General features: G+C 46.9%; 1 protein-coding gene across 1 annotated transcript in view; it reads left to right on the top strand.

Annotated features, from left to right (window-relative positions):
* MCF2 (MCF.2 cell line derived transforming sequence) overlaps window positions 1-23984 on the top strand; it is a 57695-nt gene that overhangs the window by 6860 nt on the left and 26851 nt on the right. Inside the window, exons 4-9 of the mRNA XM_083796915.1 lie at window positions 5328-5396; window positions 5953-6067; window positions 10597-10687; window positions 18200-18319; window positions 19389-19505; window positions 21670-21855. Of these exons, the coding sequence (XP_083653041.1) occupies window positions 5328-5396; window positions 5953-6067; window positions 10597-10687; window positions 18200-18319; window positions 19389-19505; window positions 21670-21855 (698 nt within the window). The remainder of the gene's footprint in view (window positions 1-5327; window positions 5397-5952; window positions 6068-10596; window positions 10688-18199; window positions 18320-19388; window positions 19506-21669; window positions 21856-23984) is intronic.

The following is a 23984-nucleotide window of genomic DNA, read 5'->3' as shown; positions in this document are numbered from 1 at the left end:
AAGCCGGTCCCATGGGCTGTGGACAAGTTTTCCTACCCAGATGCCCAGGTTATCCCAAAGCCATCCCGCACCTGGGCTGTTTGAAACACTCGCCCGCTGATGCCGGTTTTTGCATGGACAAGAGCTCCTACATCAGCCGGCAGGATGGGGGCTGCAGCCTTTCCATTCCCGGCGCCAGCCACGCTTGTGACCCTTTGGCAGCGCCGAGTGTTGCTGGTGTGTGGCCACGGCCTGCCTGCTCCTGTCCGCAAACGAGGAACTGGAGCGGGGGGAGACGCGATTTACTCCCAGCTACTGAAGAATTTCATCTCAAAACCAGGAAGGAGCCTTGGGACCTTGGCTGTCGGTCCCCTGCTCAGACCAGGTCCTGCAAATAAGCCTTTTGTAACTACAACGGGCCTTGTGTTCCGAGGAGTACAATGTCCTATTCTTCGATATATGTTCTTTAGCAGAGACGTTGTGCAGAACAGCACGGGCAGAGCCACCAGCTTCACGGCGGCTGGCCCGCGGCCAGGAGCCCTGGCTGCCGGCTGCGTTGGGCTCAGCCTCGCGCAGGTGCTGCTCCTCGGGGGGGACGGTGGCGGTCGGGATCCTTCTCCGGGTGTAAGCCGGCTGGGGAAGCTGCCGAGAGAACTCCTCGTGCAAAGCGTCCTGTTCACGGTAGGGCAGTTTGCAAACAGGATGAAGTGGTATTCTTTTTTTCTAGTAACTCCCTCTACCTTGCCTTCTGGATGTGATCTGCTGGTGGGAAGAACGGCGATGGTTCTTGGTCGTGTGTTGGACTGAATTCAAGGTCTTTTCAAATTATTCCGTGAGAAAGCCGAGAGCGGCTCAGCAGCTTGCTGCTGGGGCGATGGAGGCTCGGGTTTCCTGCAGCAAAGTGAGGCTCTGTCCACTGCTGTGCCTTGGATTTTTTTCCGTTCTTCCTGATGGAGCTCTTAGCTTTTGCAGATGGTTATATTTCAAGTGAAACGTCTGCTTATCCAGAGTGAGTGCCCTGAGCGATGGGCTGCAGGCTTGCTCCTTTTGAGTGCTTCTTTATAGCTACGAAGTGGGGTAAAACAATCCGGACTGAGGTAGAGGGGCAAATTGCAGGCTGGTGCATTGGTCTTTCTGCCTGGGTGTAGGACTGTGTTTCAGTTCTTTGCCCCAGTGAATATTTAATTTTGCTAAGTGGAGAAAATTCAACGGGAAAAGCTGAAAGGGCGTTCGTTGCGTTGCATTGCTCAATACCTGGGGTGCTTTGCCGTAAGGGATTTCTGTTCTGACTCCTGTGCAAAGCAGATGAGACAAGGGCGACTTAATCCTCGCGCCCCAGCTGAGCTGGCGCTCTGTCGGCTGGCCCGGGAGGCTCACGGCGATGCTGGCCGTGGAGAAGCTGTTCCCATGTCAGCCAGGAGAAACCCAGCTCATCGCTGCTTCCCGTGCACGGTACCTTCCTGCCGATGCTTTATGCAGGTCTGTGTTACAGGTGGTGTTAGCCTCAGAGAAAAATTTGAAGCCGGTGGGTGTTAACTGCAGCGGGGTGTCCCGCGTCAGATGCAGGCTGATGGCCCCAGTTAACCTAGAAAGTCACCGCGGGGTATGGAAGTAGGTTACAAATGTGCTCATCTACAGGCTCCCTTGACACCAAATAACCGCTTCTTTGGGTGCAGACGTCCAAATGGACAAAAAGCAGAGAACAAGCCGGTCATGGAGAAGCTCAACGTGATCCTTTACGCTTTTTTTTGGCGCGGTTCGGTTTTGTTTCCTAGGCTACGGCAGCAACCCTCAAATGGAAAGCTATTATTCTTCATTCACAACAAAGCTGTCTCCAAGTGTATTTTATAGCTGCAAACAATATTTGGCCGGCGTTGTAAAGTGTAAGGCACTATTACATCAACTTGGCAGATGTGTTGCACAGCTGCTGCTGGCAGATGCAGCGAGCCTGCGAAGTTTAGAATAGAAAGGAAAACAATGGTTACCAGAGAGCAAAGCACTTCAGGGTTTGATTGAGTCTCTCGGCTGCTGCGTTCTGTGAGTGAGCCTGGAGTCAGCCGATAGCCGTGCTCTCTCCGAACGTCACTGCAGACCTCCGCCATACGCAAGCACGCCTCTGTGCTCAAATCGCCTCGAAAGGGAAAACCTCTAAGAACAAGCATCGGCCTTACGCCTGCAGTCTGTGCGCTGGCCGCGAGGTGCTGTGCTACGGAGAGGACCCGGCAAAACCTTCTGGTCAGTGTAAACCCAGTGATGGGGACAGGACAGAGTCAGCAGGTTCCCCGCTGAGCCCACATTAGTTTTCCTCCAGAGGGCAGAGAGCTCTGCATTTCCCCCTTGTCTTCTCCCTGCTTGGCTTCACCCATCCCCGGAAGCTCCGTGTCACGGTGACGATGTGCTCTGCAGAGGAGCCTTTCAGTTGTGTGCCTCTGAACGTAGTAGTTGCAGCAGCATTTTATAAATACCCGCCTTAGAGCCTATATAAAAAATGTGATTACACTGTCACGGCCATTTATTACCCGGGAGCTGTTTGTTTCAGTAAGACCCTAAAACCCGAGGTCGCACCAGCTGTGCAGGTGTAGTTTGTGAAGTGCTCTGGGGTACAGTAATGCGAGGGGTTCAGGCAGGATTTGGTAACGGCACTGCTCTGTCCTGCCGTAACCGATGAACACAAAGCCTCTTCTTGAGAGAAACAAGCGGACTTGCATGAAACCTTGACGTCTTCCACCTCGTGTGGGCTGGCTGAGCTGTTCATAGCCACTGCTCAGCAGTACCCTGTGGTTTTGTCTGTACCACCAATTAAGAAATCACCGGTTCGCTAATGAACATCAACTGAAGCCTTGTGTGAGAAGCAGGTATCTTTGTTGCCCCGCTGCCTTTCACCGCTCTTTTTCCAGAGATGCATATTTGATGACGAAGGTCGCTCTTTTGTATAGGATCGTAACATCCAATTGACGTCTTGTAGGCGCAGCAACATGCTCACGATCCCGATGCCGGCACTCGCTTTTCCTTAATGTTTGTCCAGGAAGTTGAATTTGATGACAAACGCAGACCGAGCGCAGGGACGAATTGGCCAAGGAGAGGCTCCAGCGAGAACACAATCGGCCTGCTGTGCTCCGACCTTACTGAAGGGCAGTGCTCCCGCTCCTCTGGCCTGTGGTGAAGCCTCCTGCCCGCGGGAGACGGGGAGGGTTTGTCAGGGAAATGCTCCCCGAGCCTTCGCTGCCTGAAGCAAAGTACTCCTGCCTAGTTCTTCCTCAAACGGGTTATTTTGGGTGCTCAGCTTGAGACTGCCCGCAAGGGCCTGATTTTTCTGAAGGTGCCGAGTGCTCCCTTCCAAAAATGCGGTCCCGTGAAAAGCAAGAAACTCAGATTTGTGAGGATGCTGTAGGAATCTGGGTCTCCACCTCCATGCTGAAGTCAAGGATGAAGCCGCCTGTGGACAAAGAATGTTTGGGAGCGAAGTCCTCGCTGGAAGCCACGGCGCCCAAAGTGCTCACCCCTGAGCGTGGTACGGCCCCTGTCCTACGATGCTTTGCACGTCAAAACCAAAACTGCTCCGTGCATCGACCTCCTTTTTCCAACCTCTTTCCTGGACGCCTGTTAATAAGCCAGCATTGCCCTTCCGTGTCACTGCAGAACAGCAGACAAAAGCGGCATTATTGTAAACTTCGAACTGCCTTCGGTTTTACTGTTGTGCACGCGAGTGACGTGCGGGCATTGTATTACCGGGCAAAACTTTGCCCAGCTTCCCCATGGCTGCATCTTCAGGAAAGCGAACACGAGGTGTGGTCCACAGGGGTGAGCGGGGTGAGCTGGCTTTAGGGAAAGGCTTTGCTGAGCTGGAAGCGTACACGTTGCTGCTGAACAGCCCCACTCCTCCTTGATGTTGTGAGGACAAACGTGTGCGCACAGCCTTGGGGCTTCTGTCTTCTGTTTTCAAAGACCGACGTGTTTATTATTACATATTCCATGTGTTGGAGCTTATTAACTTATTCATGTGATTTTTATCAGTTAGAAGGTTTTGACATGGAAAACAAATTAACAAATACAGAAGAAAGCCATCACCCCTGTTTTTCCTCCAGTTAGGTGAGGCAGTTAGTTAAGGGAGAACTGTTTGAAGTGTCCTTGCGGAACAAACTTCTTCCTTACCAAGACCAGTTCCGAGGCCTGTTAAAATCAAGAACGTTGCTGCGAATGCCAGTCCTTAATGAACAGCAATAATATTGTTATCTACAAGAGTAGAAATACCAGTGCGCGCGTAAAAGGAGAGCAGCAGGTGGCTGGTGTGGATGGCAGAAGGCAGAGCACCGTGCGCTTGGGGGCCGTCGTGGTGCGGCTAACGAAACGCTTGAAAAATCCTCAGATAAAGTATAAGTGACCAGAAAGCTTTTGGGAAAAAGTAAAATAGAATAAATATTGATTCCGGTGAAGTGTTCTGAAGTATTCGCCTGTGTGATTTAGAACAGCCAACAGATTGCTCCCTAGGACTGACTCCGTAAAACAATCAGTGTTTAAAATGTAATTATCAGAAAGCAAAATGACCTTAATCTGTATAGATGTGTTTCAAAACATCTATTTGCAGGAACAAGGATGTTTAATTTTTAGCTGTGGTTCCATTTATAGATAATCTAGAATAATGTCCACCAGCTATAAGCTCCCATTGTGTTTAGTGAGTCTTCTTTATGTTTGCTTCTCCCAGTGAAAGGTAAAATTATATATATTGTTCTGATGTGCATCATTGCCACTGAAATGGTAACAGTGTGCTAAATATGGTATTAAAACAGCCTCTCCCATTATTTAATTAAAAAGAAATCTAATAGTGAGCATAAGAACAACAGCCTTTCCAGTGCGTGTGGCCCCAGGCCAGCTGAAAACAGCCGGGCTGATTTCAGAAGCTTATTTACTCAGAATTAAAGACAATCTGAAAACCCAAATTTGTTTGCAGCGCAGCAGTCCTGGCTGTTGCTGTTCCCAGCAGAAAGCTCAGCCCATTATACTGCCAAGGTTGGAAAGCACTGAAGGAGTTTGCAAAATGGGGGCAAAATTTGTAACTGCAAAATATAAAAATTGTATTGGATATACACGGGTGAGGGGAGAAGGCTCAAGCTCCCCAGCAGTTCTCCCTGAGTACACCTACACATTTACTAATGACTTAGGGCATTTGCCCTGTTAGAGTCAATAGCAACACTGGAGAGCTGTATGTTCTTTGTTACTTATCTTTCACAGATAGTTCAGGGGAGGTGCGTTGGGTTTGAGTCCCACCTTTGAGTTAACACATTGCTAAATGTGTTTGCTTTGGAGTTTTGCTTCCTTTTTGACTGCTGCTTTATTTTTTTGTTTTCCAGAAACTGCAATACCCATCTGTGCAAAGGACATCAGTGATGATTTGATGAAACAGTTTGCTTTTCTTTCTGGTGTGTACGATGAACTTTTCCATGTTCTCTTTCTATGTGGTAATTAAATACTCCAGATGAACTGTTTGGCAAAACGATACTGCATACGGGATGTTATCCATCAAGTAGTCTCCATTGCCACTAGAAATGTTAATAAAACATTGGGGTGGTTTGAAAGAGCATATTAAATTTCTCTCTCAAGCCATGCTGTAAAATATTCTTACCTTCAGAACACTCAACGCATTAACAATCATTTTGCTATGAAATGTGTAAGTTCAGTAATAGCTTGTTTGGATTTTCCTTGGGACTTCCTTTCTTTCTCATGTAAAGTATGCTCAGTTAATAAAGGAAATACCTGCTACCAGATAGTTTTGCTTCTGCCACCTGTGTATGTGTTGTGCTTGAAATCAGTGCCAGAATCTGACCTATTTTGGCTTGTCTGGTGGTGTAAAAAGCCTCTGTAAAAAGGACAGGCTAATGGCTGTTGGGGTGGTTTTTGACCTGAATTATGCACCTAGGTGTTGGTGCTGCCCTCCTAGAAAACACATCCAAGGAAGCATTCTTGTCTTCATTCCAGGTGGCCGAGGGAAGGATAAGGCTTGGATTATCACCTTCCCCGACAACTCTCGGTTCAACGACGTGCCTGAGGAGACTGTAACTAAAGTCTTAACGTACCTAACGTCAGTCCCAAGGTATGTGGCTCCCTTCTCGCTCTCACCTGTGATGGGCAGTGTCGGTCCGACCAGGGTCAGGCATGGGATCTTCAGTGCAACACCGCGCGTGAGGGCGAGGGATGTCTTCAGCTCCCAGAGCGAGGGAGAAGACAAGCAATTAATTGCAAGTTCTTGAAGTGTCCAGGTGTGATATTTAATGTGTCAGTATCTGCAGAGCCAAAATGGACATCATCCCTATTACTTTTCAGCCTGCATGTGTCATAAATTCAGTTTATTAAGTTTCTAATTAGCAGCAAGCTTTCCCTAAGCTTTGACATGTGTCATCACTTAAATACGCCAGGTCTCTGCAGAGTAATATTTTGACGTCTACAAATAGAGAGTCATTACTGTGGAAAAAGAGAAATGTAACCAGAGGAAGAGAATAATTACAGGAACAAAACCATTTGGGGTCCCAATTATACACGATCGCTCAGCAGCGTGCTGCAGCTCCATTATGCTCCTGTATCTCAGGGTTAAGCAGCTGGCAATCTGTCTGTACCACATGCAGGGCTGTATACTTAGATTAATGGCCCTCCCATTTCTTGCTGCTGAGTCTGGTGACTCAATTACCTGGAATGTTTAATTTCCTTGAATAATGCCTATTTTGGCAAATTCCTTCTTCCAGGGAGAGCAGGTTGACAGCAGCTAGATGGGAGCTTTCCATCAGCAGCTGCCTTGGAAGAAGTACCATATTTTGCCACCTCTGCAGGAATAAAAAAAGCCCCCGGTTCCTCCATCCTCTTTTTTGACCAGCTATGAAATTCTGTCGGCTCCTGGGTCAAGCTCGTGGCTTGCATGCATGTGGTGGTGTGTGCAGGCCAGAGGGGTCTCTCCCCTCTACACACTTTGGCAGCAGCTCACCTTCTTGCTGTGCAGGTTGCCCATGTCCATGTGTGCGTGCTTCTCAGCCCTGCTTGGTTTCTTCAGGGCTTTTTATTCCATGTGACTGTAAACAGCCCGGCATTAGCATGATTAGCAGTCTTGCTGTCCCTGTAATAGGTCAAACTCAATCAAGAAACTAATGAGAGCTGCAAGCTTGCTGGTGATTCAAACATGCTCAGCATGTTATTTGCAAAACCACTTTAATCATGCTTCTGTGGTCCTCTACCACCATAGCAGCCTGCTTCGATGCCTGACCGTCTGAACAGTGTGTGCATTTTAACACTTTGGAGTCTGAAAGGCGGTGGTGTCAGGGAGCAAGGGGAAGCGTCACAGCAGTGATGTTGAAAGGGCTACAAGGCACGTGTCAGCTCTGCTGCCCCGGGTATATGTCTCACAGCAGCATCGCAGCATGGCACTGGGGCTCAGGTTTTGGGCCAGAAGTTCCCTAAAGGAGGGAGATACTTGATGTGCATGTCAGAGTCAGCTGTAGATGCACTGACACCCCCCAGCTGCATACCTACGGACAGGCATGGGTTTATCAAAACCACACACACTGCCTTTCCTACGCAATCAGTAGCGAGGACTGCGAGTTGTCCTGCTGACACTGGTCTGAGGGAATCACACGGAATGCCAGGTCCATAGTATTCTGGGGACCTGAATTTCACAAAGTACTTTTCTCCTGGAGACAACTGTAGGTACAGGAGATGGCTGCTGTAAGCTATTCACTCAGCAAGGTGAGCACGTTAATGATAGAGCCAGGAGGAAGCTGACTCTTGTAGTCAAGCTAATTTTACTTTGGGATTCCTGGGAACCATACTGCAGGACGTGGTTGTATGGAAGAGCTGCACAGAAAAATAAGCAGGGTGTCCCCACATTCAGTGACCCCTGCACCCCAGTCAAAGTGCTCGTGGTGGGCTGTGTGCCGTGGGGCTGCCCGCTGGCACTCGGGTGGGCTTTGCTGAATAGCACTGCAGGGTGGCATGCTGGAAGGAGAGGTGCAGGAGAGTGGCAGACCCTGATCTTTGCAGAAAGGAGACCCTAACGGGGATCTCAGCTCTACAGTTTTTTAGGTATTTAGATAAGCTTTGCCTATTTTACATCATCACATTGGAGTAAAGTGATTTACAGCCCCAGCTGGTGACACAGAGTAATGAAACAGCGATAATTCAGTCGAAGTATCCTGCTGCGAGTCCTGGGGAATACTCCGATCTCACCAGCAGCCTCCTGGCCCTGTGAAAAAGCTCCCAGCTGCAGAGTCAGGGATCCGATTTCAAGTCCTCCTGCAAAACATCACAAGTCTTTATTTTTAGTCCGGTGAGTCCTGCACCATGCACAAAATTAGGGGTAAGGAAAAAAGTGACAAGAAGCACCTGGAGAGAACTAAGTCTTGATCCAGTTGTCTGTCTCCATCTTTCTGCTGCCGGATGCAAATGAACTTGCCCCTTGCAAGCAATTGTGAGAACGCATCGATTTATTTTTATTGTCAGTCTAAAAGGTACATTGCGGGACTGGAAATCTGATAAACCTACAAGGCCTGATTGCAAGTAGTCATAGACTAGTTCCACTTCCCCCAAAATAAATTAAAAATTTCCCATAGTAGATTTCAAGGTTTTTGTACAGCTTGGAACTTTCTTTTTTTTGTGACTGTAAGGGAACCAATAAAAGTAAATTAGCTTGCAGAGAGGCTACTCTCTGAATGTAACCTTGTCCTGAGTAAATAACGCACTTAGGCGTACTTTTACAAACTGACAATGCATTACGATCTGGCTGCCTTTTCTAAATTGCTTGGGTTCTGGGTTTTTCTTTGGGATTTATTATAATGACAGCAGTGTGTAAATGCTGTATTTTTCTCAATTGCAGCCTGTTGTGTAATATCATGGGGAGTTGGGAACTTAATTCTCCTTGGACAGAGACCTACCTTGTAAAGTTTTAGGGTATGTTGAAAAACCAAGCAGTTTTATCCTCATTATCAAAATGATCCTCATATAAAAAGATCATTTTGACCCCCCCCCCTCCCACTGCCACTGTTGTTAAACTCTTGATGGGGGTTTGCTGGCAAGTCACAGAGCTGACATAAATGTGCAGAATCTTCTAATGCTGCCAAAACTGTTTTGACTAAAAAAGGCTTAGGCTGAAAAGTTGTGCCTGATTCCAGATGACAATGTGTAAGTTCACCTCAGATTTTATTATATTCAGAAGTTTTGTGTATGACCCACGTGTAAAACAGTTTTCGTTTTCTCTGCTCTTTTCTGGTATGCCTCAGTGACAATACATAAACAGGCACGAAACCTTTGCTCTTTGAGTATGGCATTACAGATCCATAAGGTGTATTTGTCGGACAGGTTGGGAGCTGGATGCCTCTTCGTATTTCAGCTAATTGCTGTTGTGGGCCAAAAAGGATTTTTTCATTGTTACCGTCAGCACCACGGCTAATTTTTTTCAAATATATTTGTAAAAGGTGTGGCTAGAGTAGTAAGATGTGCACTGAATGAATACTTCTGCACTGGCTGTAAGTGTCTTTTCTGTGCACTGGAGTTGCCAAGTGTTGTCTGCCATGTGATACTGGTGAGTAATCCCTCGTGTTTGCACTTGCCAAACTCCAGGGCTGCTGAAGCCAGTGCTTGTGGCAGGCTGCTTGCGTGGGGTCGTGCCCGGTGCCAGCAGCCAGCAGAGCTCTCGGGAAGAGCACGGGTACCGGAGCCTCTTTGCAGCACCGAGGTGCCCCAGTGGGGTGGCATGGGACACAGCTATCCTGTTTCGGCATCTGCCAAATAAATATTGTAAATATGGCCTAAGCATCCTGTAAATACGCTCACATCAGAGGGCTTGGTTACAAGGCGGTGTACCTTTACCTGCGTACAACACGACTCCAGTTTGCAGCTCTGGCTGTCCTTTGTGTGTCTGTTGTTGGAGCTGTAACCAGATAGCCCGATGGGGCCGTATTTGAGTTAGAGGCAGGGTGTGTTTGAGTTATTGGCTCCTGCGCATTAGGTAACCTGCCAGGATGCAGATCCCTAGGGCTGCTTGCTTGCTTAGCAAGACCGGGGATTTCAGATCGACTTGGAGAATTGGGATGTCAAAAGGGGTGTCACGAAGCCTGCACTTGCAAAGTGAACCAGGGCTCGGTGGGTGCCAGTGACACCCCAAAGGGCTGTTTCACCATCAACTCCCTGTCTGCATCCAGGCTGGCACAGCCCTTCCCTGGGGGTGCTGTTGCCTGCCAAAACAAACCAGGGGGCTTCGCTTGGTTGCCGTAACCCAGGCAGGTGGGTAGCAAGCTCCCTCAGAGGGAGGAGCTCAGCGGTGAGGGCAGGGACGTGTATCCTGGGCGGCTGGCACTCCTGCAGCTCCCACCGGAGTGCCAATAGCGTTGTCCGTGTCCCAGGTGATGCTTAAGTGTGGGCTAACCAGGAGATGGGCTTCCCAAATTTCTTGCTGGAGTCTGCTCTAGGAAATATTTCCAAATGGATTTGACAACTGCAGCAATGTCAAAATGGGCTTTGCTTTCTTTGTTCCTTTTATTTTTTTTTTGGTTATTTGTTGGGGTGGGAGGGAGGAAGGGCAGGGAACAGAGTCACATTCCCTCAAAATGTTATCTGGCTGCTTGGTGTTTTCTTATTTCATAGTCAACATGAGCCTGACACCAAATTTATCCTAATCCTGGATAGAAGATTGGACACGTGGACATCCGTCAAAATGACTCTCCAAAAAATAGCAGTAAGTCCTCTTTAATGATAGTTTCTTTTAGTGTACTAAGTCATCGTTCCCATTACATATCACTTTCAGAAAACATCAGGAATCAGGAACAATGATGCTCATGCTTTGTCTCTAGGTAGTATTCTGCTTTATGGCCCTAAAATTAATTCAGTCATGGCTCTGTGCCTCATTTGAATGCGTAAATGGGCTGTTTGAGCATTAACTGATTCATTTGCTTGTTTTTGTACTTCCTCTTAGCGGTCCAAATGTGTTTTGTGCCATTTTGATGGGTGGAGAATTTGGCTTCATATATGTTCTTTCTAGACCCTGTTTATTAGTGTGACTATATTCTACCTAATTGCCGGTGACTGAAAGTGTTAGATTCTTAAAACAGGCTTCACAATCATTTGTTTGTGGGCATGGGTGGAAAAAAAATCTGTCTTAAAATGTATGTATGCATTCATGTTTTTTAAATATCTTTTACAAGTGTTTATTTACATCATTAGAGTCTGAGCATAACTCAAAAGTAAGGTTTTTACAACTCAACAATGCATTGTGTCTTCAGAAGCGACAGCGTGGTATTACAGTAGTGTATGCATGTGTAGGAAAGTCACTGTTATGGGTGCACGAGTATATAGGAACTAACTGATAAATGCTTTTCCACCTGGACCATGCCATGTGGGTAAGTTGATGAAAATTTTGTGGGTGTATTGTTATTGCCTTTGTTTCTTGTAACTGTTGAACAGCTACATGCATTGATCCATCTGACGGAGAATTAAGTCAACGATATGTCCTGAGAAAGAGGGCTCTTACCTGATTTTGCTTAGATCTAGTAGAGTTAGATCTCCTCCTAAGTTAAGAATTTGGTATTGATCCGGCTGAACTTGGCATTAAAGATGTGTGAGCTTTAATGGCATTTTTCCATAGGCAATGCTCATAGGAATCCAGTGGAAGGAAGAGAGGATTACCTATTGCCTTTTTGCAGGGTGCATAAAATACTGCTGTCAATATTTGGGGCACTGATTTTTTTTTTTCCCCTCAACTTTACAAAGTGAATTTCCACGTATGGTAACCATTAGAGAAAAAGCAGCATTTGAAAGGGAGTTCTTTAAAGGGATCATCAAAATTCAGTTCTGCTGCCAGTGTTTGAACCAGTACTAGTACTAAGAGCTTCCTTTAAGGATGATGTAGGTGCTTTGCATAGTTTGGAAGTTTCAAATATGAAAAATCCTGTCTGTCCTAATTCGTAACTTCTACAGAAATGTCATTCCTTTTGTGTTTAATAAGAAAATAGAATAATTGTGTGACCTTTGAGCACACACCCTGTTTGTGTACCTGTGTCCACATAGGGAAGTGACTTTGTCTGTAGTATCAGGGCTGTCCGTGTAAATAATGTGGGGGAGCTCTGTACAAAGGGGAATGAGAAGCAGGAAATGTGCCCACTAAATCTTAAGACTTGGGAATCTTGCCTTAAAACATAGAGGGGCCAGCCCTAGAAGGCTGTCCTCGTCTGCGGGAAGTCTTCTGCCGGACTTGCATTCGTAACACAAAAGTTTAGATCTTGATTTATTTCCAATTGTAAACCATAAACCATCCTGCAATATAAAAATCTTTTCTTTTTTTACTGATCTTTGTATAAGTTTAGAATAGAGAAGTGCAAATAAGCTGCATTTGGAATACAGCGCCCTATTTTTTCAGCGTAAGAAAATGCAATGGCAGCTCTGCAGTCGTGCATCTGATCCAGATTTTTCTTTTTTTTAAATCAGAACAGAGATTTTTGTTTAACTCCTTGTGTATGTTGCTGGTCCCTCTCAGAGCTGTACTAACAGCATGGGCAAAACAGGCTTCTGCTTGTACTGTTGCTTTGGCAAGCGAGACCCCAGTGCCAGGGTCAAGCTCCGGCTTTTGCCATGGGCTTTCCTTCACACACAAAATATTAAAACAACTTTAGCATGCACATTGCAGATCAAAGCAGGGGGAAAAAAGGGGGGGGGGGGAGGGAGGGGGAAAAGGGAAGGAAAAAAGGGAGGGGGAAAAGGGGAGAAAAAAGGGGAAAGGGAAGAAAAATGGGGGGAAAAAGGGGGAAATAAAAAATAAAAGGGATGGGGAAAAGGGAAGAGAAAAAGGGGGGGAAGAAAAATGGGGGGAAAAGGGGAAAAAAGGGGGGAATAAGAAAAAATAAAGGGGAAAAAGGGGGGAAAAGAGGGAAGGGGAAAAAAAAAAAAAAGAAAGCGACTAGCTGTAGACTCAGTGCTCAGGCTCAGCCCCGGCAGAAAGGAGCCGGCCCCGCAGAGCGGCGGATTTTTGGCACTCCACCTTAAATCGAAGCCGGCGCTGGGGAGCGGAGCGGCGCGGAGCGGGGCCGCCAGCCGGGGGCTGCCAGCCGGGGGCTGCCGGGCCGGCCGCCGCCTGCCGCCTGCCTGCGGGGGGCCGGGGCCGCGGGAGCGCCCTGAGGGAGCCTCCGCAGCGCTGCCGGGGGCAGGGACACCCCTCCCGCTGCAGCCGCTGCTCCGCCGCGGGCCCGGGGCCATGGCCGAGGCGAGCCCCGCGCGGGGCGTGCGGAGGGCCCGCAGGACTGCGGTAAGGCTCCGCCCGGCGCTGCGCTGCGGCAGGGAAGCGGGAGGCCCGGGCGGGGAGCCTCGGGGGGAGCCTCCGGGGGAGCCTCGGGGGGCAGCGGGCTCCGGGCCGCGGTCCCGCGGTGCTGCGAGGGGCGTCGAGGAGCCGCGGAGGAGGGGGCTGCAAAGGTGGGGGGGGCCCTGCGCCGGGAGAGGCCCCGCTCGGGCTGGCGCAGCGGCAGCTTCGGGGGTTAATTATGCAGCCGGCTGAAATGAAGGCTGCGGGGTTTTCCTTCGGGCTCCCCGGGAGGGGAGAGCTGAAATTAGCTATACCTGGCGTTTTGTTGCGTGACGTTGCCCGCGAGGGACGGGAGAAAGTCATGAACTTGAGCATCCCTGTAAGGACCACTGGCGTCGATTTCCGTTGCTCGGGACCAAACTTAGAGATGCTACTTCTTCTGTAGGCCTATTGATTTCCAGCCTCACGCGTAGCCATGGCAACGGCAAAGAAGAATATTCTCTGCAAACTAAATTCCTAAAATTAGGAAAAATCACGCTGGCTATGTTAAGAAGAGATGTTCACTAAGGAGTTAACAACTGCGATGCTCCCAGCGTGTGCCCTTTCTTGTGCTGTATTAGCCCAGTTCGTCTACCTTGATTGCGGCAGGGTGATCAGCGTGGCTGTGGTTGAGCATGCATTTAAACGAGTTGCTGAGCTGGGGCCGTAAGGCACACGCATCTGCATCCTCAGGACAGAAGGAATTTTCTGAACGTGGTCTTTGGTCAGTGAATTAATAGCAGTGAAATGTCGCCAAGTGCCTGATTTAGTGGAATCATGCCGACAGTTTTCTGTCTTCCCTAATATGCTGCAGAGGAATGCCAGAGGGCAAAGGGTTTAGAGGGTTCTTTTAGGTAGTTTATCATGCACGAGATTCTTTATAGTGTTATAAAAAATAAGACGAAACAATGCAAGGTTAAGGACCCTTTTGTCTTTGCTTTCTTCAGTATATTATGGGGAAAATTGTTTTTTTTTGTTTTTTTTTTTTCCTCCCCCCAGCATTAACTTCAGTATTATTAGAGCTCAGTTCGCAGGTAACTGCTCTAGACTTCATTCCTTAGATGAACTGGAATTGTAGTAGTGATTAAAAATACATAGTCCCTTCAGGAATGTTATCCAGGGCATTACTGGTCTGTCTGTGTATCTGTATTTTTAACTTTTCAACCTTTCTCTTAAGTCTGCAAGAGGGCACAGGACATGGGTTAATTGCTAGCTGTCTTTCAGCAAGATTATATTTTTGCTTGTTTGCTTTTTCCATGCTGGAAATGCATTAGGTATGATTTTCAAAGCTGTATTTCTTGTTTTTTAGCTACTTATAAAATCAAGGTCAGGGCTTACACGTATAAGATCAGCTAAAAATTCCCCAAGTGCTTTCTAAACTAAATGGAAATCAAGTCACCTGTCCTGGAAACGCAGCTACCACCGAGGCGAAGCGTATCAAGCAGCCAGAGGGATACAGCTGTGCATGCACGGGGCATGAAGTCATGTTGGAGCAGGATTTGCCCCTGTAGCAGAGACGACAGAAGGACGTGAGTGTCAGGTTATGGGCCCTTCTTGTATGGTGTACGCAACGTGCTGGCATCCTGCAGTCCTGCAGCCAAAGGCCTCCAAAGGCACCTTTGCTCTCAGAAGGGGGTTTAGCGCCCTATGCCTGTTGCAGGGTAGTTTTACAGGTGGCTCTGCTTGCCTCCTGGTCGCTGGTCCACCTTCCTGAAGCTGTGGGTTTCCTACCCAAGTATGAGAAGTTCAAACTCTGCAGCTTCCCGTAGGGAAACACGGTTTGGAGACCCAGTTTCTTCTTCCCAGGAGTCTGCCCACATGGAGGGCGCGTGTGAGAGAAGGCTTGGGAGGGAGGGAGGGCAAAGCAGGCCCGTCTCTGCATGAAGTGCCGAGCAGGGCTGAAGGGGACTGGTCATCCTGGGGGATAAGGAGATGAAGCCAAGGGAGGATGCATCTGCGGCTGGTTGTTCTCAGAGATACTCCTGACAGTTTTTTCAATAAGCTAGGAGCCTAAAGCTCAGAGGCCTGAGCGGTCGTTTGTGTTCCTGAGCTAGAAACAGTGACTGTCCTCAGACTCTGTGGGACTTCGCCGTTGGATTCACCTATGAGGGACTGATGACCATACAGAAGGACCTAAAATTACATCCTCCAGCCTCCTTTAAAGCACTATAAGACCGCTGGCCTCACAAAGCTTTGGCTCAAATCAGTTTGGACAACTAGTGTCAGGGCCTGTCATGGACCAGAAATGTCCACTCTTTCAGGGTTTGCAGCTCCTGGCGGCTCCTTGGTGATATCTTTGAAATCTTGTTGGTGGCTACTGCTGTTGTCCTGTCTGGAGAGGAATGCCCGTTGGGAAATCACCAGGCTGCAAAATGCAGAAAACCGGGACGTGAGGGCAGAAGGGAAGGAACGCCATGATATCCTGGCAGCTCTGCAGGGATGTTGTTGCCACAAACACAGGTCGACAAGCCTCTTCCTGGGACTTCCTTGTGCCAGGGGGTGTGCTGGAGCAAGAAGAGTGTCAAGGACCAGCCAGGCCAGCCACAGACCTGGACAGAGCAATAGCAGCATTGACTGGGTCCAGCGGGCAGCCAGCGCAGCGGGGTGGGAGAGGCAGCCAGCTTCTCAGGGACACACTGGAGGATAAGTGTTGAGCTTGCCAGAAACTTTCCAGTGAAATATTCATGCTGTAAATTTTCAGTCCATTCAAGACGTTTACAAGGCTGTGCCAGTTCTGGTGGTGCTTTCCTCAATGAAGGTTTCCTGCATCCCAGACGGAGATTTTTCTCAATCTCAACGTGAGGAACCACTCCAGGTCCTTGGACATATCCAAGGGATATCCAGTAGCCTGGGGATGATTTTCTCCCTAGTTATATGGGAAGCTCAGGTTTAAAAATCCCAAGCTGAGCAGGGTCTCAGAGGTGTGGCCCTCCTCAGACAGAGCTGTGTCCTCTCTACTGGGGCCTGTCTGTGGTGGTCTTGCAGCAGAGCTGATCTTCCTTTCAGAGGTAATGAAACAGGCACTGATGCAGGGAGCTGCACCTGCATCTCCTGCAGCCTCTCAGCCACACTTCCTTAGACGAGGCCTGTCTCCAAGCTGCAACGGGCTGGCCACATTCAGACCTTAGGCCGTCTGCAGGATTTACAGGGGTGAGCACAGGTTGCTCAGGTTTCCTGTGCTGCAACCATCGCTGCTCAGAGGGGGCTGGCAGCCATTTCAGAAACGCTGTGTGCTCGCCGAGTGCTGTGTGGCGGGGGTACAGCACCCAGGGCCTGGAGCCAGCGCAGACTTCTTCGGTATTTAATGGTTTACTCTTGATTCTAATGCCAAGTCTTTGTCCCTGGCACAGTTCTTGTTGACTTCCAAAGGGTAATAATTTGGTGCTTCATTCACATTCATTCATTTATGTTTTTTCTGCTCCTACTCAAAATAGCTGCAGATCAATATATTGAATGTAAGTGGCTTATTTGATCCTAAAAGTCACTGTTTCTAAGCAGAGTTGTGAGCGATCCACAACCTGACCTTTCCTACAGAAGGAAACGTAGTGAGTGAGTTATAGTGCAGTTCATGGATATCAGATCTCAGCTGTAAATCGTGGCCTTTTTGAACACACTAATGCATGTTTATGGGAACAATCCTTGTTTTGAAGGCATAGAGTAAGTGTCCTGCAGTGCAAGATATCTAAATATGTGCAGTACTCTTGCCCTTGGTGTAGGCACTGCTATCACAGCTGGCATGTAGGGACTTTGGGAGGGAGAACGTGATGTACAACAGGGTCTTGCTGTTGGAGAGCAGGAGGTGGGGAATTGCCTATATGGTCTTGCTCTTGGCATGCACACGTTGCACTTGTGTAGTGGGGGGGGGGGGGGGGGGGGTGCTTACAGAGTGCCCTTGCATGAGATTTAGGTGTTTATCTGCTCAAGGAAAACTTTTCATATGAACATACAGGACAAGAACTCTGATATTATTTAGCGGCCAATGGATTACGTTTGCACCTTAATATGTGTGGGTCTGACAGCTTTAGTGCTCTTAAGTTTGAATGAAAAAATAAATGAGGAGGAACATATTGAGAAATCTAACCTGGCCTGGCTGGATCTCAGAGAAAATTGTACATCGTAATTAACTCAGCTCTTCGCATCATGTGCTTATCCATTATTTAATGACATGACTCCTAGTTTCTTAAAAATTCTTTTTCATTCTCAGACACCCTTTTCACAGATCTATTTAAAAATGCACCTACCAACCATATGCTTGAAAAAGTTGCTAGCAACATAGACAGGAAATTCCGAAATCTTACCACAAATTAAATGGTGCCTGATAATGAGCAGGGACAAGCAGAGCATGCTTGGTGCAGCTATGGGGTGATCAGTGAGTTTGGAAATAAATTTTGCATTCCCAATTTGTCTGTCATTCCCCTTGGAATTTCAGACCTCTGTTCTCTTCTAAGTCATAATTTCACTCCCTAAGTTATAGTGCTGACTGCAATATGTAGTTTTGGAGTGTATTATCAGCAGCCCTTCGAGGTGCATGGCCAATCACTTGCTTGTTCCAAAGGGAAGTGGGACTGCATAGTCCTCCTGCAATGAAAATCCCGTATCTCTAAACCACTTACAGTGTCTCCCTCTCATTATGAAAATACATAGCTGTGAGCCTGCGGAAGCATTGCTGAAATGCAGTGGGATTGCAGCCCAGCAGGCAAGCTCTTGAGCTGGCCCAACATCAGTAGACGTCATGTTACACCTGTCTTAGGAAACACGTAGTCCAACCTAGCGTAGACAAGAATCAGAAAAGGCTGTCAGGGGCAAACAGAAAAAAAAAATGCTAAGGTTTGAATAATTTCTCATCTTTTAAAGGTGTTTGAAAGCAGTTGTTGGACATGCTGAATGCCCAGGTTGAATGTCATCTCTGTTTTCTTGCAGGCGTCGTTCCCGGGGAACCTGCACTTAGTGATGGTTCTTCGTCCTACGGGTTTTTTCCAGCGCACCTTCACTGACATTGGATTTCGGTTTAGTCAGGAGGATTTTCTGCTCAAGTTACCGGTATGAGTATGCAGAGGCGTTTTGTCTGTGTGTGATGGTGGCTGCCTGTGTGCCTTGGGCCAGCTCTGCAGGCACTGACTTGAAGAGTAACTGGAGCATCTCTGTCAGTAATGTCTACTACTACCAAATCTCTCCTGTAGCATTTTTCAGTTTACTTGTCCACGGTTTGTTGTTTGCCGCGGAGCACGTCAGTGGTAGTAGGTGGTGGGCTTACCAGCCCATCCTCACGCCTCAAAGAGGGTACATGCCTCTGTAAAGGATAAAGCCATGCTCAGAAATTTTTTTGTTGTCTGAAATGTCAAGACACATATCCAGAGAAGCTTTTGCTATGAATTCCACCCGTAACCATCATTTTCATCTCAGTGTAAACACCATACCAGCTTTGTGTTGCTATTTGTATCTAAAATAGCAACTGAAATGGTTTTATGTTCTGAAGTCAAAGTTTCCAAGACTTCTAAAGCCACCTTGATTAATGGGCATAGTAAGAATAACTAAGGAAAGAAAAGTACTTTTATGGAATATAAAGCTAAGACAATTACAAACCCAAAAAGCAAACAAATGTTTTCCTTTAGGAAATAACACAATTTTTACAAACTGTGCGTTTTTCACTCTAGAATGATTGTCACTTCCACAGTTTAGAAAATTCATGACTTATCACAGGAAAGATCAAGATGCACAGAAACTCATATTAAAAACTATGTTTTTAGGTGAAGTTGGCCGGTGCTTCATGACAGTAAAGTTTGTATATTTTTCCAGATTACTGGTAATCTCTTGCAAAAACCTGCATTTCTTCTGCTTTCAGCTCTTATGGGTGGTTAGATACTGCAGCATCTCACTGTACTTTTCATTTAAGGAAGAAAGCACCTGGGAGATCAGGGTTTGCTTACAAAAATGGTCAAATGTGTAAAACAAAAGCTGCGTTAAGCCATAAGCCTAAGAAGGAAGCTATGCTGTAGAACAATATATAGAGCAAACCCAATTTGTAGATACATAAAATATTTCTAAGCTTGCTTTGTGTATTGCCAAGGTGGAAGTGATCAGCCAACTCACAATGTTGCTTTGTTTGTAGGTGGTTATGCTGAGCTCGGTTAGCGATCTGCTGACATACATTGATGAACAGCAGCTGACCCCGGAGTTCGGAGGCACCCTAGAATACTGCCACAGCGAGTGGGTCATCTTCAGGACTGTACGTACCGGGGCTCAGCGCTGGGCGCTCGGGCTTTGGGGATCCACTGATCCTTCTGACCGTGCTAAACATTTCCTATAAGGCAGTGAGCATTGCGTAGCTGAAAGTAACCCCTGGAGCAATTACCTTTCCTTGATAAGATTTACAAAGGAGTCAGGTGGAGTTAGACACTTAATGGATTTATAGGGGAATTGGATGGTGAACTCCCCTAGGCTCCTTTTGAAGCTGCTACTTAAAAGATGTCCTCTTAAATCTTTATTAACTTTCCCTTAACGGCAGATACAAAATAGGCTTTTTTAATAATGTTTGCTTCATGTGATTAATATCACAAATGTGTTGGGGAATTAGGGCAATAAGAATGCTGTCTGCATACTGAATTCAGACACCCCTCTCCCCCTTTTTTTCCTTTGCACGAATTTTCCTTTAATGTTGCCAGGATGTTTGTGGAATTGGTCATTTAATTCCCTGAGCTGCATCTTGCCATGCATTTCTGTCCTTCCTGTACGCTCTTAGTTTTTACTGTGAGTTTGTCTATCAGATTAATGGCAGGTCAAGTTCCCAGTTACCTTTACTGGTAATAAAACAGTAATGAAGAAAACTACTAAACTAATCCTTGTGCCCCATGTCCTGCAACAACAGGACGTAGATCTCAGTATGAAGACAAAAGCCCAAGACATTGTTGCTGGAATGGTTCAAGCTATTGCTTCTGCCATTAACTTTTTGCCAAATTGCACTGACGCATTGCCACTTTCATGATTTTTTAAGATTTTTGGCTCTTAGTTTTGTTCTTTTGCACAATGTGTTACAGTGACAATGACATAGCTCTCACACTTTGAGACAGAAGTGACAAAATGAATGACAAAAATGCTAGGGTTAATCTAAGAAAAAGATGAGCTTCTAGAACATATCTGCGTGTGTTAAGATAAGTGTCCGTATTAAAAACATCTTCTAAAATGTCCTTATAAGGTGCTCATAAAACATTTCCTGAAATTTCCAAGGGAAATATATGCTGTTTAAATAAAATACAAATGCAGTCACTTCTGTTTGAGTTTATTATCCTGTTCCCAAAAGCAGAGACAAAGCTGTTTGTGTGTCCCCGATGGACAAGGTTTCAAGCCCAGGGTGACCATTTGTTTTTGTAGCCATGCCACTTGTCATGTAGCATGGCTGTGGAAGGTGGGTCTCACGCAGCACCCTCCAGGCATGCCACAAAGCGGTATTTTTTTGCCAGCTGAGCAGGAGATGGGCAGCTCCTCACTGATGTAACCGTCTGGTAGCAGCTGAGGCAGCGAGAGGTTTCGCCCTCTCCTTTTAGTGTAACCAGTGGGAAGATCAGAGCAAAGAACGGGACGGGGAGCGCCCCGCCTCGCCCTGCAGCGTGGGATCTGGCTGGCGTGCACAGCTCCCAGCAGCACTCATTTCCATCCCAGTGTCAGTGTCTGCAGTTTGTCTCCAGTGCGTGGCTTAGCTCCCTGCCGCTGGGGCTGTGGCTCGCCAGGAGCTGGGGTTGCACAGTGTCAAACGGAGATGGGTCTCACCAGGGGGCTGGGGCAGCTCTGCCTTCCTAACAGCATGTAACTGTGGCAAGTCTGTGCCCATGCCTGAGGGAGAGCTGGGGTTAGCTGTTTGGACAGATCTCCCTTGTCTTCTTGGTGAAGCTGCGAATGAGGTGGCTGTGATGTAACCTGCTAGTTTGGCTTGCAGAGTGGGAAACATCCATCACCAGGAAGCCAAAGGCATCTCCTAAGTCCTTCTGTCTGGAAGTGGTTCCAGGTGTGGGTTAACCAGAGGAAAATGATGGTAGAAAAGGAATTTGTGAGATGGACCCTATGGTGGCTTCTGCCATAAACCTCTAAAGCATGGTAGGAAGAATCTCACAGTGCACAAGAACAGGCAGCAGAAAAAGTATGGGGTATTTGTCCCCAGTATTAATTTAAGTCCCTGCTGTGGATTCAGACTGTGCTAAAAGCCATCTGGCTGTGTGTTGGTGGCCACTAGCTAGCGCACCGCAGCACACAACAGCTCCATCAGCAGTGGACCTCCCACCCACCTCCTCAAGAGCAGGCTGCTAGACTCACCTGCAGCCTTGGCTCTTAGTGCACTCTTAACGAGCTGTAGGAATATCCCGAACGCCAAGCTGATTGCAGTTGTTGTCTCCCACCAGGCAATAGAGAGTTTTGCACTAACTGTGAAGGAAATTGCACAGATGTTACAGTCTTTTGGCACGGAGCTGGCAGAGACCGAACTACCAGACGACATGTATTCAATTGAGCGCATCCTGGCTCTGCGCACAGAAAAGTACTACCAGCTCAAGGTATGTCTCATCAGAAGCTCAGCCGCTGTTTGCATAGCACAATAGGATTTCTGGGGTTGGACTGCCTATTTGTTTGATGCCCACTCCTCCGTCCCTCCCAAGCATGTGTATGTGTTGACAGACAAAATAAAACAGCATGACTGTCTGTATATTATACATGCATTTGCCATGCACTCAAGTAAATTACCATCCAGAAAACAGTCTCAGCTGACGCCTCCTTACTTGATACAGAAGACGATGTCTAAAATGTGCTGCTCCTCTGGGGTTTGCTTGCCCCTCTGGCAGCAAGGCAGCTGGGAGGCTTCATTGCCTGCCCCAGCTGGGGTTCCCTCCGCTTCACTCCCACTGCTGAAGAAAGTTGCAAGCAGAGATCATCAGCAGGTCTAGAGGGATGGTTTGTCCCCAGCTCCCTCCACCTTCACGCAGGGCTGCACACTTACTGCGTGTTGCTTCCCCAGGGGGACTTAAGGAAACTGTTTGAGAGCATGCAAGGTGAAGATTTCTTGTGAGTGTACAGTACAGAGCACTCCTGACGTGACCCCTGTGAGCCTTCATGTTTCATATTAAGCAACATTTTTTCTTTAATATTTTAAGATTTTTTTCAACTATTTTGACTGATTAAATTTTTATAGGATTTAGTGGAAGCTGTAGAGTACCAGCTGCTGCTATCACGCTGTTGTTTTTGCTGCTCCTGCATCTTTCTGGGGACAGCATAGGCACGTCCCCAAGCCCTCACTTCAGAATGATTCTCGTGCTAATAGCAGTGCTGTGCAGTTGAAGAATGAGGTCCTCTGCTTTATGGCAGGATGCGTTCACATAAATCAAAGAAGTGTATCTGTTTTCATTTATAATCATTTGTCGTCCAAGTGACACTGTTTTCCCAGGAGGCTACCAGTTAGAAATATGCAAAATGACATCTGAAGGGTTCTGTGTGTAGGTATGTATGTATGGGCATGTGCGTATGTACAGCAAGTGAGATTATAGATAATGAGAGGTCCTTTATTTCTTCTTTGGAAATGAACAGAGTTGCCATAAAACAGCAGCTACATATGTTGGTGTATGACTGACTTAGACTTTGTGCCTAGGATTATGTCCAAAGCGTAGGGAGGAAATATGGATTACACAATTTAGTCCTATATATAAACAAGTCAGTAATATATACTTTTCTCTGTGGTGAAATAAAACATGTCATGTGTTTTCATTTGCATATAAAGCACAGCAGTGCTCAATACAAAGCGTCTGTTGCTTTTAATGCCTCATCTATTAATTTAAAATATCAAAAACATTCCTTGGCTTCTGACTAAAATCAGTTCCATTGACTTTTTTTCTTCTTTTGTTCCTTCTAAGACCATGAAAGATGAAAGCAGATGAGAAACTGCACAGATTGTGGTGACAGCAAGACATGGGATCTTTGTATCTCTCTTTACAACCAAAAGATTGGTACAGCTGATTCCTGAATTCAAATAATGAGTAGATCAGGATAATTTATGTAGCTGTGATATTGAACAGAAGCTAGTTGAAAACACAATGAAGAATTGACAGAAATTAATTAAACAGAGTAACTGAGAAATTAACCTCTAATATACTGAATGGGACAAAATCCAGTTAGCACCTGTTTGACAGTTCAGCTACTTTGTCTGACATATAATGAAAGGCTTTGAATCAAAAGCAGAATTTTGGTCTCTGAGAGTGAGATGTAACACGATGAAACAGCAGCTACCCATGGTCTAAAGAATACCGTGCAACTCCTCTTTGGAGTCTGCTGTACATGGTAGTGTCAAAAAGATTAGCTGTTTTTCCTTGCGGTCATCTTCCATGAAATTTTAGTGACAGGGATGGAAACTGGCAGTGGACACTTAATGTGCAGGAGAGGAGAATCTCCTGTGGCCGTGGCCATCTACTCCTGGGCTGCTGTGTTCAGAAGAAGGCTGTGCCGCCCTGAAGATGCTCGTATGTTTAGGTTGCTGTGAGCAATCTGGGGCAGGCAGAAGTTTAAGTAAGACGGTGCTTTCTGAATCTTCTCCCAAAAGTTGTTTTGCCATTGTTTCTCTTGCAATAGAAGTCTGGTCATTGCTTCCTCCTCCACGAACTAGCAATCTCAGTGGTTCTTCCAGCTCAGTTCATCAGCCACATCTGTTTTCTGCTTCCTTCTCATCTCTGAGTAG

The sequence above is a fragment of the Anser anser genome (genome assembly GCF_964211835.1).
Source record: "Anser anser genome assembly, chromosome: 13".
Classification (NCBI taxonomy): Eukaryota; Metazoa; Chordata; class Aves; order Anseriformes; family Anatidae; genus Anser; species Anser anser.
The sequence above is the reverse complement of the archived record's forward strand: the minus strand, read 5'-3'. Positions and strand labels throughout refer to the sequence as shown.